Below are 14559 nucleotides of genomic sequence, written 5' to 3'. Positions count from 1 at the left end.
ATAAATAATCCCAAGTCCATAACTCGTCCACGTGTCTCGTCCAACGAAAGAAGCTACAATAGGCGATGAAAATTGCGAGCGTACTGGCGAACCTCGTCCATACATGGACGAGCAATACCTTGTGAGATCTATTTATCATTTATGAACGTCAAGCCTTCCAAGATGATCTCGTTCATCTTCCACTAAAGATGGACGAGATCATCCTGGAGGTGTCGTCCATCCTGATTATGGATGGACGAGTTCATCGGCCCGTCCGACCTAGGTAACTTCCACAGCGGTTATGGAAGTTACTCCCAATTCGCCGGACTCCTCGACATTGGGAACGGTTCGTAAACAGATAAACCGTTCCACACACACACTATATAAGGCTTCTTCGATGAAAGGTAAAGGGATTGAGACACTTTTACTTTTTGAGAGAACATTTCTTCGTTACAGAGAGTTCAAAGTAACTGACTTGATCATCGGAGGATTTTTGGCCGGTCCCCCACCGGTCCCCTCTGATTCTGTGTCCTTTGTGTTACAGGAAATAGCCTAAAGATCAACGTTCGAGTCCTATCAACCCACTGATAAAGAGAGAATCATCAGTTGGCGCCGTCTGTGGGGAGAAATTGTTTCACAGTTTACTTCTCCGTGACAAAGGGTTTGATGGTTCGGACTAGATCAAGGGCTACTAGCCCAGGCCATCAGGGAAGCAGCAACCTGCATCGTGATCGCCAGTCTGCACTGGTCATGCAGTCATCTGCCCAACACGCACAATCAATGGCAGACGCTATGGCGGAGTTGACTCGCCAGAACCAAGAATTACGAATGGAGATTAATATGAGGAGGCAAACACATGAAGAACGTGAAGATGGACAAACAGAGAGTCATGGCGGAAGAGAGAATACTGAAATTGGAAGCCAGTTTAGAGGCACCACTTCACGAACGGTACCACACTTGAAGGAAGAAATGGACCAAATGAAGAGAGTTATGGAGGAGATGAAGGAAAGTATGAAAAGGGCGAATCCGATAGAAGATTTGGTTCACAGAACTGATTCTCCCTTTACGGCTTCCATCAACGGTCATCCCCTACCATCAAAGTTCAAGTTGCCTTCACTGGATTCATATGATGGAACACGTGACCCGTTTGATCACATAGCCACTTTCAAGACCACCATGCATCTTCAAGGGGTGCCTGATGAGATAATGTGTAGAGCCTTCCCTACCACCCTTAAGGGTTCAGCGCGAGTTTGGTTTAGCAAGATACCCCCAAATTCGGTGAGTTCTTTTGAAGAGTTGAGTAAGTTGTTTGTTAACAATTTCATTGGAGGACAAAGGCACAAGCGTTCCTCCTCCAGTTTGTTGACAATAGAGCAGGGAGAGAATGAGAGCCTTCGGTCATTTATCACCCGTTTTAACAGAGAAGCTCTTAGTGTGGACGAAGCAGATGATAAGCTTTTACTGGCAGCCTTCCACAACGGGGTGAATTCGGATCTGTTTATACACAAGCTCTACGAAAAAGAGCCCCAGTCCATGGCCGAACTCGTCCATTCGGCTCAGAATTTTATGAATGCAGAAGATGCAATCATCGCCAAGAAGAGGAAGAGGTCCGAGAGAATGGATGCAAATCCCAGTCGTCATCACGAGCAAGGCACTCGTCCAAAGAAGGGACGGACGGATGAAAGGAGAGATCGAGAAAGTAAGAAGCCAGGCCTTCCAGTACGGAACCAGCAGTATACCCCTTTAAACGCCCCACTTGAGCAAGTCCTTATGCAAATCAAGGATGATCCTTCGCTGAAGTGGCCGGAGAAATTGAAGGGTGATCCCAACAAGCGCAACAGGAACAAGTACTGTCGCTTTCATAGGGATCATGGTCATAACACGGACGAGTGTTTTGACTTGAAGCAACAAATTGAAAATCTCATAAGGCAAGGGAAGTTGAGGGGCTTCCTTGGACGAGACCAGAGGGACGAGAAACAGAAGGGAAAGATGGAAGATTCATCGCGACCACCACTCGGAGAGATAAGAGTCATCATTGGGGGAAGTTCAACTGGCCGGTCGTCCAAGTCCAAGAAAGCATACTTGAAGGTAGTACAGAACGTCCAGCTTACCGGACGATCACCGAGAGCAATGTCTATGGACGAGCAGGCAATCACTTTCACGGACGAGGATGCTGACAGAATTCATCACCCTCATGATGATGCCCTTGTCATCTCCCTACTAATTGCAAACTACACAACCAGAAGAGTGCTTGTGGACAACGGAAGCTCAGCAGACATTTTATACTATCCAGCTTTTCAGCAGATGAGATTAGGACGAGACCAGCTCCGTCCAGTGAATTCCCCCCTAGTAGGTTTTGGTGGGATGAAGGTGCAACCAGTGGGTACCATTTCCTTATCCGTGGTAGTGGGGGCATATCCACAACAACTTACCAAGGACGTCAACTTCCTTGTGGTAGATTGTCCATCATCCTACAATGCCATCATTGGAAGACCAACTTTGAATAGCTGGAAAGCTGTTACCTCCACTTATTATTTATCAGTCAAGTTTCCAACAGAATACGGGGTAGGACAGGTACAAGGTGACCAACTGGCAGCAAGAGAATGTTACTTGGCCATGCTGGCCATGGATGAACAAGTTCAAGCAATGAATATTGAAGAAAAGAAGGTTGTAGCAGAGCCTACTGAAGCATTGGAAGATATTTCCTTGGATGAAGTTAACCCTGAGAGGTGTACCAGGGTTGGAGCAGATTTAGACGAGAAGATTAAAAAGGACCTCGTCCAATTTTTGAAGAAAAACATCGATGTGTTCGCGTGGAGTCACGAGGATATGCCGGGTATAGACCCTAGTGTCATTACCCACCGTTTGAATGTATGTCCTTCCTCTAAGCCTGTGCGGCAAAAGAAGAGGATGTTTGCCCCTGAGAGAGATAGTGCAATCAAGGACGAGGTCCAGAAGCTGATGGTAGCGAAGTTCATTAGGGAAGTGTATTACCCTGATTGGTTGGCCAATGTAGTAATGGTCAAAAAAGCGAATGGCAAGTGGAGAATGTGCGTGGACTTCACTGATCTGAACAAGGCTTGCCCCAAGGATAGCTACCCGCTACCGCGCATTGACCAATTAGTAGACTCAACTGCAGGACACAAATTGCTTAGCTTCATGGATGCCTTTTCAGGATACAATCAGATAAGAATGGACGAGGCGGACCAAGAGAAGACATCTTTTGTAACTAGTCAAGGCTTATTCTGCTATAAGGTGATGCCGTTTGGCTTGAAGAATGCAGGGGCAACATATCAGAGGTTGGTCAACCACATGTTTCGTCCACAGATTGGGCGGAATGTGGAAGTCTACGTAGACGACATGCTGGTGAAAAGTCAAGACGAAGAAAGACTTCTAGACGACCTGCAGGAGACATTCGAGACATTGAGGCAGTATCACATGAAGCTAAATCCTAGCAAATGTGCCTTTGGAGTATCATCAGGGAAATTCTTGGGCTTTATGGTATCCCACAGGGGAATTGAAGCGAATCCAGATAAAATTCAAGCAATATTGGACATGAAGCCACCGCAAAATACCAAGGAAATCCAATTCCTTACTGGACGAGTCGCTGCGCTTAACAGGTTTGTCTCTAAAGCTACTGATAAATGTTTGCCATTTTTTAAGGTTCTCAAAAAAGCATTCGAATGGACCGACGAGTGTCAGAGAGTTTTTGAAGATTTGAAAGTATACCTTACCATGGCACCGCTGCTGAGTCCATCAATGGAAGGAGAGGAACTATATTTGTACCTAGCAGTAACCCCGCATGCCGTGAGCTCGGCATTGATAAGAGAAGAAGATAAAGTGCAAAGACCTGTGTACTATACAAGCAAGGCATTGAAAGGAGCGGAAGGACGGTATCCGCAAATGGAGAAGTTGGCCTTCGCACTAATCACAGCATCACGGAAGCTGAGGCATTATTTCCAAGCACATGTCATTAATGTTATGACAGATCATCCTCTCAAAAAGGCAATGAATAGGCCGGAAGCTGCAGGACGATTAATCCAGTGGGCTGTGGAGCTAAGTGAGTTCGATATTAGGTATCTACCAAGGCATGCCATTAAAGCTCAAGCCCTAGCAGATTTTATTGCGGAGTTTACCCCAAATCATAACGAGACAGAGGACAGTAGGAGATGGATCGTCCATGTGGATGGTTCGTCCACACGGCATGCAGGAGGAATTGGTGTGGTCCTGCAGTCCCCAGAGGGAGATAAATTGAAACATAAAGTCCGTCTACAGTACCAAGCGACAAACAATGAAGTCGAATATGAAGCCCTCCTCAAAGGGCTAGAATTGGCAAAGTCCGTGGAAGCAAAGTCCATATGTGTCATGGGGGATTCCCAACTGATCATGGGGCAAGTGAATGGGACGTATGAGGCGAAGGAAGAACGAATGAAGAAGTATCTTGGTAGGGTGATGCGCCTTGTGAAAAGGTTTGAAAAAGCTGACTTCGTTCAAATCCCAAGGGAGGAGAACGTGGAAGCTGATACTATAGCGAAGGAGGCCTCAGCAGATGAATCATTAGAGAAGTCAGATGAAGTTCAATATGTGCCAAGTATAGATGCCCAGGAAGTACAGCAGGTTGATAACAGAGAAAATTGGATGACTCCCATTATATCCTATTTGAAAGACGGACGACTACCAGAAGAGAAGGACGAGGCCAGAAAGGTGAGGGTGAGGTCAGCTAGATACGTCCTTATGAATGGAGTTCTATACAAGAGAGGTTTCTCTCAACCTTACCTTAGATGTTTAGCTCCAGACGAAGCAAACTACGTGCCGAGAGAAGTTCATGAAGGGGCATGTGGCAATCATTCGGGAGCAAGATCACTTGTCCACAAGGTCGTCCGTGGAGGGTACTACTGGCCGAACATGCAAGCTGATGCTAAAGCATACGTTAAGGTCTGCGACCAGTGCCAGCGATTTAGCAACGTCCCAGGCAACCATCAGAATACCTCACCCCAATGGTGGCACCGTGGCCCTTCGCACAATGGGGACTGGACATTTTGGGTCCCTTCCCCTTGGGAGTAAGGCAGATGAAGTTTCTAGTGGTGGGCATCGATTACTTCACCAAATGGGTGGAGGCAGAACCGTTGGCAAATATCACACAACAAAATGTGAAAAACTTCGTGTGGAAGAACATCGTATGCAGATTTGGAGTGCCGAAGGTATTGGTGTCTGATAACGGACGACAATTTGACAATGCACTCTTCAAGGACTTCTGCTTACATTTTGGAATTCAGAATCATTACTCCTCGCCTGCACACCCCCAAGCCAACGGCCAGGCTGAAGTTGCAAACCGATCTTTGTTGAAAATCATCAAGACTCGGCTTGAGGGGGTAAAGGGAGTGTGGCCAGATGAATTACCAGGAGTTTTATGGGCATATAGGACCACAGTGAGGACACTTACAGGAGAGACTCCTTTCAAACTAGCCTATGGAAGTGATGCAGTCATACCTGCAGAAGTACATATGACTAATCACAGGGTGATGATGTATCAAGACAAGGATAATGAAGATCAGCTTCGTTTGAACCTCGATCTAATAGACGAGGTAAGGACAAACGCAGAACACCGGGCAGCAAAGTATAAGAATCTCATGGCTAAGCAGTATGACGCGATGGTGAAGCCTAGGCGTTTCAACATTGGAGACCTCGTCCTGAGAAAGGTCTCTCTGTCGACCAAGAACCCAGCACATGGGAAATTGGGCCCAAACTGGGAAGGACCCTATAGAGTTATCAACTGTAAAAGGCAAGGATCCTACTACCTGGAGGCCCTGGATGGGAGAAAGCTGGAACATCCTTGGAACGTGGAGCACCTGAGGAGGTACTACCAGTAAGAGTGAACCTATGGACGAGACTGGGTCTTATCTGTCTAAATACCCTACTACTACGTATGATGCCGTTTGTGTTTGATACTATTATGATTGGTGCTGCTTATGTGTGGAGTTTGAAACTATGATCTTATTATTTATTATAGTTGTGTTATGGTTATGGACGAAGTCATGAAGTATGTATTTATTAAATAAAAAAGGCATCAGTGTGCATATGCCTTGTCTGTAAACAGTATTTATGTTATGTGCTAAATGTTGTGTGAAATTTCTCCATGATATTGTCGTCCAAGTCAATCCTCAAGAGGGTTGAAAAATCCAAGACGAACAAAATCTCTGGACGCAGAGATGTAACGTCTAAATTTTCTAAGGAAAAAACCACATCCACACTCGTCCAACTCATAGACGAGACAAAGCCAACTGAAACAATCCAAAACCTGGACGAGAGAAAAAGTTGGCAAAATAAGCAAGATGGTAAGTAAAATTAGTTTGCAAGTCCTAAGACGAATCAAGCTAATTGAAAATACTACCTGCTAAGACGAGTTAGACTACATGAAAAATATGTAATCTCGACATGGACGAGCTAAAGTTGGAGTTAAAATAGCTTAGCAACATTCGTCCAAGAAAATAAAATCACTCGTCCATGCAAAGATAATAAAAATTCATTCAAAGGGTGGACTTCCTACGTCCAAAAAACCCTGATTAGTTTGAAAAGCAAAAACTACTTAAAAACCCGTCCTAAAACCATGGACGAGTATAATGTATTCTTGTTACATAAAAGAAAGGTCCAAAAACAAAGGACCAAACAAAAAAAAAGAAAAACCACCAAGGTTAAAAGTCTCGTCCTAAGAAGGGGGAGCATTCACAACAGGTGCGTCCTGAGGCTGGGTACTAGCATCGTCTTCCACGTTGACGTCATCAGAGCCAGTCTGGAGAAGAGAGCTTGTGGCAGCAGCAAGGTTAAGCTTGATTGCATTAAAATCAACTTCAGGGAAGTTCTCAATAGCGTCCATTCTGAAATCTTCAAAACCAGCTGCATAATTGCGATCCAAAGTGTCTGTATATTCTTTGGACGACTTGAACTCAGCCACAGCGTCCTCTTTTGCCTTGGAGAGACGAGCATTCAATTCATCGTTCATCTTCTGCAAATGATCAATGCGCGTATCCTTCTCCACTGCATCAGTCCTGAGCTCCTCAATCAGCTTGCTACGTTCCTTGACCTCGTCCTTAGCTTTTTCAGCAACCCCAACCCATTTTTTACACTCAGCATTCACCTGCTGAATCCTCGTCTCCAACAAGACTCTCGTCTTGTCCAGCTCTGTTGCCTGTCTAGACGCTGCTATAAACTTTGACATGGCCTATGAATAAACAAAGCAACATAGAGTGATTAAATAAGGAAAAGTGGCTAACCAAATAAGGATGAGAGATACTGGCATACCTTGAAGAGGTCATGGACGCCTGAATGTTCAAATTCCTTCAAGCCCATGTTATAGCACATGTTTATATCCTCGTCCTTGACAGCTATCTGGAAACGTTCCCAAGCCAGGTCTTCGTTCTCAATAATGCTCGTAGAAGGCTGGGACGAGCCAGGCGTGGTAGACTTGGCCAAAGGAGTTCTGGGTGGAGTCTTGGACGGCGTGGACTCCACTGGAGTGGACGAGTCCACATCAACTATCTGGGCGGCAGGCTGGGACTGGGGAGGTTTGGACTTGACCACCTTGGACGAGCCTGACTTAACCCTTTTGTCTCTACGACTGGGGAGCCCTTCCAAGTCAATGTTTTTTGGCAAGAACTTCCTTTTGTCCCCAGCCAATGGACGTGTCTGACTCTCAGGACGATCCTGGGTCTGACTCTCAGGACGTTTCCCCTCTCCTGCAATCTCCTTCCCTCTGTTCTCTTTCATTGTTGACATTCCTAAGACGAGATGAACAAGTTAGGAATGTATACGTAAAAAAGAAAAAGAAGAAGAAAAAGAAAAGGAGGTTTAGCTAAAAACTTACTTTTTCGCACAGTAACTTCGTGGGTGATAGCTTCGTCTGAAGGCTCAGGACCTAAACCCCACTTGGCTAGACGTCTAAGCGTGACAAGAGAACGAAAGCTCCTGTCTGTATGTAGACGAGCCCTGTGGACGCGGTCGCGGTGAAATTTGCTCAAAGACGGACGTTTGGCAGCTACAGCACAGTGAACAAACAAAGGTTAGAAATTATAAATATACCAAATAGAAGCGAGAATAAAAATAAACAAGGGGAAGGGACATACCTTCTGGACGAAGGTTCCCTAGGTCCCCAGTGTAAGGGGGAAAGGGATCCCTGCCAACGTCCACAGGGTTCCCTGCCCAGAAGCCTGAAACAAAAATGAACTCCGTCTTCCATTTTCTATCAGACGAAGCTAGGGATTTGATCAACCTACAATCATTCCCTCTAGCAGTAAACTGATAAAAACCTTCAGATTGACTTATGGCAGAAGGTTTATAACAATAAAGGAACTCGTCCACTGTAAGAGGACGGTCCCTACCAAAAACTTCCCTCCACAAAATTTGCATGGAGATAATTAGTCTCCATGCGTTAGGATTGAATTGACAAACACCTAAACCTAACTTAACTAATAATTCTCTAGCGAAGGCATTTAAAGGAAACCTAAGGCCACCTAAGAAGTAAGATTCATAGACGCCTATACCAAAACGGGGCTCACAACACCACTCTCCACGGACGGGCAGCCTAGGGTTAAACTCGTCTGGGATTTGATACCAGGATTTAAGGCTATTTAACCTCTGTTCGTCCGTCTTAGAATGGACGCCTACAGCGCAACTGAAGACGGTCTCTACCTCGTCCGTAGGATTGGACGGAGAACCAGCTTGAGAGCCAGAAGCTCTCCTAAGCTGTTCTTGGACGACCTCAATAGGGAGCCCAGGGGCCCCAGAAGAGTAGTTCTCGTCCGTGCTTCCTCCACTCTCATCGCTAGCACTGCTAGAGTTAGACCTCTCACTAGTATCCTCACAGTACTCGTCTATAGCCTTATTAAGGCTATCAGTAGACGAGGAAGCAGCAGACATCTCTATTTAGAAACTTAAAACCTAAAGACGAGGGGAAGAAGAGTACCTGGTTCTAGACGGAAGAAGACTCTAGACGCAGAGGAACTCCTAGACGAGGCTCTAGACGACGAATGTCAAGGAAGAAAATTTCTGGAATGAAAAGGGTTAAGGGAGGCATTCCACTATTTATAGGATGCTGACCTGGGTAATCGAAACGACCCAACCAATACGAAAGCGACACGTGGCATCTACCTCGGAAATATAAATCGACGGAATCAGTCGCCAATAAAAAAGTGACACGTGGTGCAAATAATAAAAAACCAATTACACCAGTACAAAGACGTTCAACCATTTGGACGACTCACATGGACGAGGGGGCAACTGATGGTGTCATAAATAATCCCAAGTCCATAACTCGTCCACGTGTCTCGTCCAACGAAAGAAGCTACAATAGGCGATGAAAATTGCGAGCGTACTGGCGAACCTCGTCCATACATTTGTGAGATCTATTTATCATTTATGAACGTCAAGCCTTCCAAGATGATCTCGTTCATCTTCCACTAAAGATGGACGAGATCATCCTGGAGGTGTCGTCCATCCTGATTATGGATGGACGAATTCATCGGCCCGTCCGACCTAGGTAACTTCCACAGCGGTTATGGAAGTTACTCCCAATTCGCCGGACTCCTCGACATTGGGAACGGTTCGTAAACAGATAAACCGTTCCACACACACACACACTATATAAGGCTTCTTCGATGAAAGGTAAAGGCATTCAGACACTTTTACTTTTTGAGAGAACATTTCTTCGTTACAGAGAGTTCAAAGTAACTGACTTGATCATCGGAGGATTTTTGGCCGGTCCCCCACCGGTCCCCTCTGATTCTGTGTCCTTTGTGTTACAGGAAATAGCCTAAAGATCAACGTTCGAGTCCTATCAACCCACTGATAAAGAGAGAATCATCACATAGTATTTAAAGATTACAAATTTTATATTACTATAGTAATTATTCAAATTAATTAACTACATGATTTCACTTGGGTGGTGTTTGGAATTTTGTACATTTTGTATCTGGAATACATCAATTTTAAGCCTAAATCTCTATAGTCCTTTGTTAGTGTTAAAACTATGGCTTTCTACAGATAATTACGGTTAAAATTGACAATAAGTAAAACTCATTATTCTAGCTTGGATAATCTTGCAAATTAGTCTAAATTGGACCGTTCTGAAATATGGGATTGTTAGCTAAGCTCAATTCTAGTCTAAAGACTTTTAAGCAATCTGGTCCGTAGCAGAGTGTGAGTTATGAGTTAGAAGATCAGGTTGGGCTATGCTGGGCCTCCAGGTTATAAAATTTGAGCCAAGACTAGATTAGTCTTTTACTTGGACCAAACTTAAACAAATTTTTTGTTTTTTAGTTTGACAGAAAAGAAGAGTTTTAATATATCAGAAACTATACTTTGGAAACATCCTCAATTATAAGACTAGCATTGGTTGAAGGAACATCTCCCCTCCAAACTGATTCAAATAAACAGTCTTGAGCATATAAAGCTAAGGCATAGGCAGCCCCAATACAATATAAATGTGACTAATGAAATTCTGCAGAAAGGAACTGTGGAGCCTTCATTTTGGCTTCATCCAGTAGAAACCCTGCACTCCCAAGACATATCAGTGAAGTTTTTTGTTTTTTGATAATCAACACATCAGTGAAGTTAAGAGCTGCTATTTGAACTTTGCTATCAAAAGCCAACTGAAGGAACCCCAACTCACCTGTAAAAATGAACTACCTGGATCACCAAAACAGCTGTTGTGAACCGGAAAAATAAAAATAAAAATTGATAGTTTAGTCAATTTGAGATGAACAATCTCCTTAATGTTAAAAGAAAGAGAGAGACTTTTTGGGATTAATTCTACTTACTTCAAACCTTGCAACGGATAAAAATAAATCTCAAGGCACCCATTTATTAATATTGAACATCAAACAGTTGTTATACATTATATGATCAAGGCAATCCATTTATCATGAAAACCTATTTTCTCATTATAGCTTTTAGGTAAGTCCATTCAACCCAATCATAGGCTTTGCTTATGTCTAAATTCAACTCCATATAAGTTGTCTTACCCTTCCTCTTATTTTTCATTTAGTGAAAAATCTCAAAAGTAATGAAAATATTATATGTAATCATATGACATGGCGAGTCTTTTCCATTTCATTTTTGGTTGTTGGCAATTACGTGGCACATCAAAGCCATAATAGTTTCATTTTCATGTGTGGCATGTTGCGTTTTCATGGCTCACAATGACTACACCCCTCAGGTTAGATCGATGTGAAAATAATGTTTTTGGTGAATTTCTATTTTCCCACTATAATTCCTTCGTACCCATGAAAAATTATCAGGTACTTTTGAATTATGGTAACGCGATGCACCCTCCTCTTACATTCACGGTGGATCCTAGCCTGAATTTAATTAGCGGTATCTACCATGAATGTAAAAGAAAGAGCACCACAGTTCTGTACCCCGAAACACCTAATTACTCCTTCCCCACATATTTCCATATTGAAGTCCACTGATTCTTCAAAGTTTTCACCTCTTTAGATCCCATATTCTCTAAGCTTAGTGTCAAATCTCAAGAAACCTAGGGTTTTTCTCTAGTCTCGTAGTTGATTATGCTTCTTTGTAATTCCATCTTTGGTTGTCTTGCTTGTGCGTTTGTCACTTCCACAGTTAGTCTTCTGTGGCTTCTCTGAAAGGTGAAATTTTTTTATTTATTTTTATTTTATTATTATTATTATTATTATTATTTTGTCATGGTGCCATTATCATAACTATAACTTTTGGTGTGGAATGTCCTATGTCACTCTCATCCTTGTTTCATATTGTTCTTCCTTCATCGATCTTGTTTTTTCCTTCAATCATTTTTTGCAATCTCAGTCACCAACTCACCATGGCCGATAATACCACACTAGTAGCAAAAGTTTGGGAGCATCATAGTTGAAGTTGACCCATGTGGGTTGTCTCCCTTGTTGAAGTGTAACTTCTTTGCATGAATAGGTGTCTACTTATGTCTAAATTTGGGTGTATTCCAGAATATTGGTCCTATCTGATTCCACCTTTTGGTATATTAACTCCTTGAATAATGTTTATTACATACAAACTATTTTACACACACCTTTAAAAGCAATTGAAAATCGTGACTTGAATTTTAATTGCTTTTGAAGGGAATTTCAGTTGCTTTTGGAGGTATATATAAAACAGTTTTTGTGCAACAAGTTTAACCCTAATCCTTTTATGTTCCCCATACCTCATCTATTTTCATTCCCACCTTTGACGTCACATTTTTTATTGGAAGGTTGTGTACACCCAAAAAGTTGCTTAGTTGATGGTAGTAATTCCCCATTGAAATGTTTGGGCATGATTAGGTGCTTATCCAATGACCATGGGCTATTCAACATGACTCTCTCTTGATCCATAATGTCATGTGAATAATAGGAATCTATTCTCACAAAGATTCCTAAAACTCATTCTCTATTTCGGTTGTTATAAAGTTTGAAGAGTTCTTAGCACAACTTATAGGTTTATGGTTTTTCTCATCAATTTCATCGTCAACACACTTGCCTTTTTCTTTTAAGGTCTTGAAAATCTCATCATCCACCAATTGCCTTCATTCTCATTGTCAATGAGTTTTAGTTGCTTCCAACATCACCTTGAGGTTGTCCATGGTTCTCTTCTTTTGTCACTGTTCCTTTTCCCACCAAGCCACCCCACCTCTCGCTAGAGCCAAAGGAATGAAACTACCTTGTACTAGACAAGACCGACCTCCTACTAGTTTTTAGGTTTTGGAGAAAACCTAGACCCTAAGGAGAAATCTCATTTATAATATATATATATATTTATATATAATAGAGTCTTCATGTGGGAGAGCATGAGATTTTTCCATGTGGCACTCTCCTTGAGGATTCTTTCACATTAAAAAATATGAACCTTTTGTTTTCTTTGGTTCATGTGTTAAGACTTTTCCTCTCTCTCTCTCTCTCTCTCTCTCTCTCTCTCTCTCTCTCTCATAGACACAAAAGAGAATGACTCTTTGTTTGCTAAATAAATACCAATTAAAAGATAAGTACTCTTAGTTTTCTTAAGTACATCATTTCAAGGCTTTTTTTTTCTCTCTCTCTCACTTTAGGTTTTCACCTCCTGCACTTTTGCTCCTTTATATACATCTATCCATAGCCTTTACGTCATTCAACTCAAATACACATATGAGATTCTCCAAACCAGGAAGGATGTCCTTTAGCTTCAACCCATAATCTAAACAAGTCTAACCCCATCATGTCGTCCCATCTCACCCTAATCTATATGAGTTGGCTACAACCAATGAAGAGGGCTAGCAGTTTTGATTTTGAGTGACAAGACTTGTGGTTTTAATGTAGAGGTTAGAGGTCATCATTGGTTTTGTTAGGGTTGTGATTGGATATGGGTCATTGGTAGTTTGAGATTTTTTGGGGTCGGATATTTTGTGTTGGATTTATGATAATGTGTGACTGGTATTTTGCCAAAGGGGTGAAGCCATGAAAAACCTTTTATAGGGTTTGAGAATTTTGATTTGATGGGTATGTCATCGTGGAAACATATACACTATTTTATCAACCTTCAACCCTTATTTCATGTGTTTTACACATTCTTTGTTTGTCTTTTTGTCTTTTTACAATTTCTTTGATACTAATTGATGGTGTCATAAATAATCCCAAGTCCATAACTCGTCCATATGTCTCGTCCAACGAAAGAAGCTACAATAGACGGTGAAAATTGCAAGCGTACTGGCGAACCTCGTCCATACATGGACAAGCAATACCTCGTGAGATCTACTTATCATTTATGAACGTCAAGCCTTCCAAGATGATCTCGTCCATCTTCCACTAAAAATGGACGAGATCATCTTGGAGGTCTCGTCCATCCTTACTATGGATGGACGAGTTCATCGGCCCGTCCGACCTAGGTAACTTCCACAGCGGTTATGGAAGTTACTCCCAATTCTCCGGACTCCTCGATATTGGGAACGGTTACTAACAGATAACCGTTCCACACACACACTATATAAGGCTTCTTCGATGAAGGGTAAGGAGATTCAGACATTTTCACTTTTGAGAGAACATTTCTTCGTTACAGAGAGTTCAAAGTAACTAACTTGATCATCGGAGGATTTTTGGCCGGTCCCCACCGGTCCCCTCTGATTCTGTGTCTTTTGTATTACAGGAGATAGCCCAAAGATCAACGTTCGAGTCCTGTCAACCCACTGATAAAGGAATCATCAGTTGGCGCCGTCTGTGGGAAGAGAAATTGTTTCACAATTTACTTCTCCGTGACAAAGGGTTGATGGTTCGGACTAGATCAAGGGCAACTAGCCCAGGCCATCAAGGAAGCAGCAACCCGCATCGTGATCGCCAGTCTGCACCGGTCATGCAGTCATCTGCCCAACATGCACAATCTATGGCGGACGCTATGGCGGAGTTGACTCGCCAAAACCAAGAATTACGGATGGAGATCAATATGAGGAGACAAACGCATGAAGAGCGTGAAGGTGGACAAACACAGAGTCATGGCGGAAGAGAGAGTACCGAAGTTGGAAGTCAGTTTAGAGGCACCACTTCACGAACGGTACCACACTTGAAGGAAGAAATGGACCAAATG

At 42.8% G+C, this 14559-nt stretch overlaps 3 protein-coding genes across 3 annotated transcripts; 2 read left to right on the top strand and 1 right to left on the bottom strand.

Moving 5' to 3' along the window:
• Positions 1–1596: 1596 nt before the first annotated feature.
• On the top strand, positions 1597–3500 carry LOC115973918. Its single transcript, XM_031094160.1, has 2 exons — positions 1597–2646; positions 3492–3500. Exons 1-2 carry the CDS (start codon positions 1597–1599, stop codon positions 3498–3500), a joined length of 1059 nt encoding a protein of 352 aa, XP_030950020.1.
• A 214-nt stretch (positions 3501–3714) lies between these two features.
• LOC115973917 lies at positions 3715–5043 on the top strand. Its single transcript, XM_031094159.1, has one exon. It carries the CDS (start codon positions 3715–3717, stop codon positions 5041–5043), a length of 1329 nt encoding a protein of 442 aa, XP_030950019.1.
• A 1642-nt stretch (positions 5044–6685) lies between these two features.
• On the bottom strand, positions 6686–7743 carry LOC115973916. The gene is made up of 2 exons (XM_031094158.1): positions 7279–7743; positions 6686–7198 (listed from the first exon to the last, which is right to left on the bottom strand). Exons 1-2 carry the CDS (start codon positions 7741–7743, stop codon positions 6686–6688), a joined length of 978 nt encoding a protein of 325 aa, XP_030950018.1.
• Between the last annotated feature and the right edge of the window lie 6816 nt (positions 7744–14559).

Source organism: Quercus lobata, chromosome 2, assembly GCF_001633185.2.
Source record: "Quercus lobata isolate SW786 chromosome 2, ValleyOak3.0 Primary Assembly, whole genome shotgun sequence".
Taxonomy (NCBI): Eukaryota; Viridiplantae; Streptophyta; class Magnoliopsida; order Fagales; family Fagaceae; genus Quercus; species Quercus lobata.
This window is presented reverse-complemented; position numbering and strand designations above follow the sequence as displayed.

Excerpts from the sequence above, each read along its gene's own strand:
- LOC115973918 (XM_031094160.1), top strand. The coding sequence starts at position 1,597 with ATGGATGCAAATCCCAGTCGTCATCACGAGCAAGGCACTCGTCCAAAG.
- LOC115973917 (XM_031094159.1), top strand. The coding sequence starts at position 3,715 with ATGGCACCGCTGCTGAGTCCATCAATGGAAGGAGAGGAACTATATTTG.
- LOC115973916 (XM_031094158.1), bottom strand. The coding sequence starts at position 7,743 with ATGAAAGAGAACAGAGGGAAGGAGATTGCAGGAGAGGGGAAACGTCCT. Across the intron at positions 7,199-7,278 it reads GCGTCCATGACCTCTTCAAG|GCCATGTCAAAGTTTATAGC; the intron begins GTATGCCAGTAT and ends GTTTATTCATAG.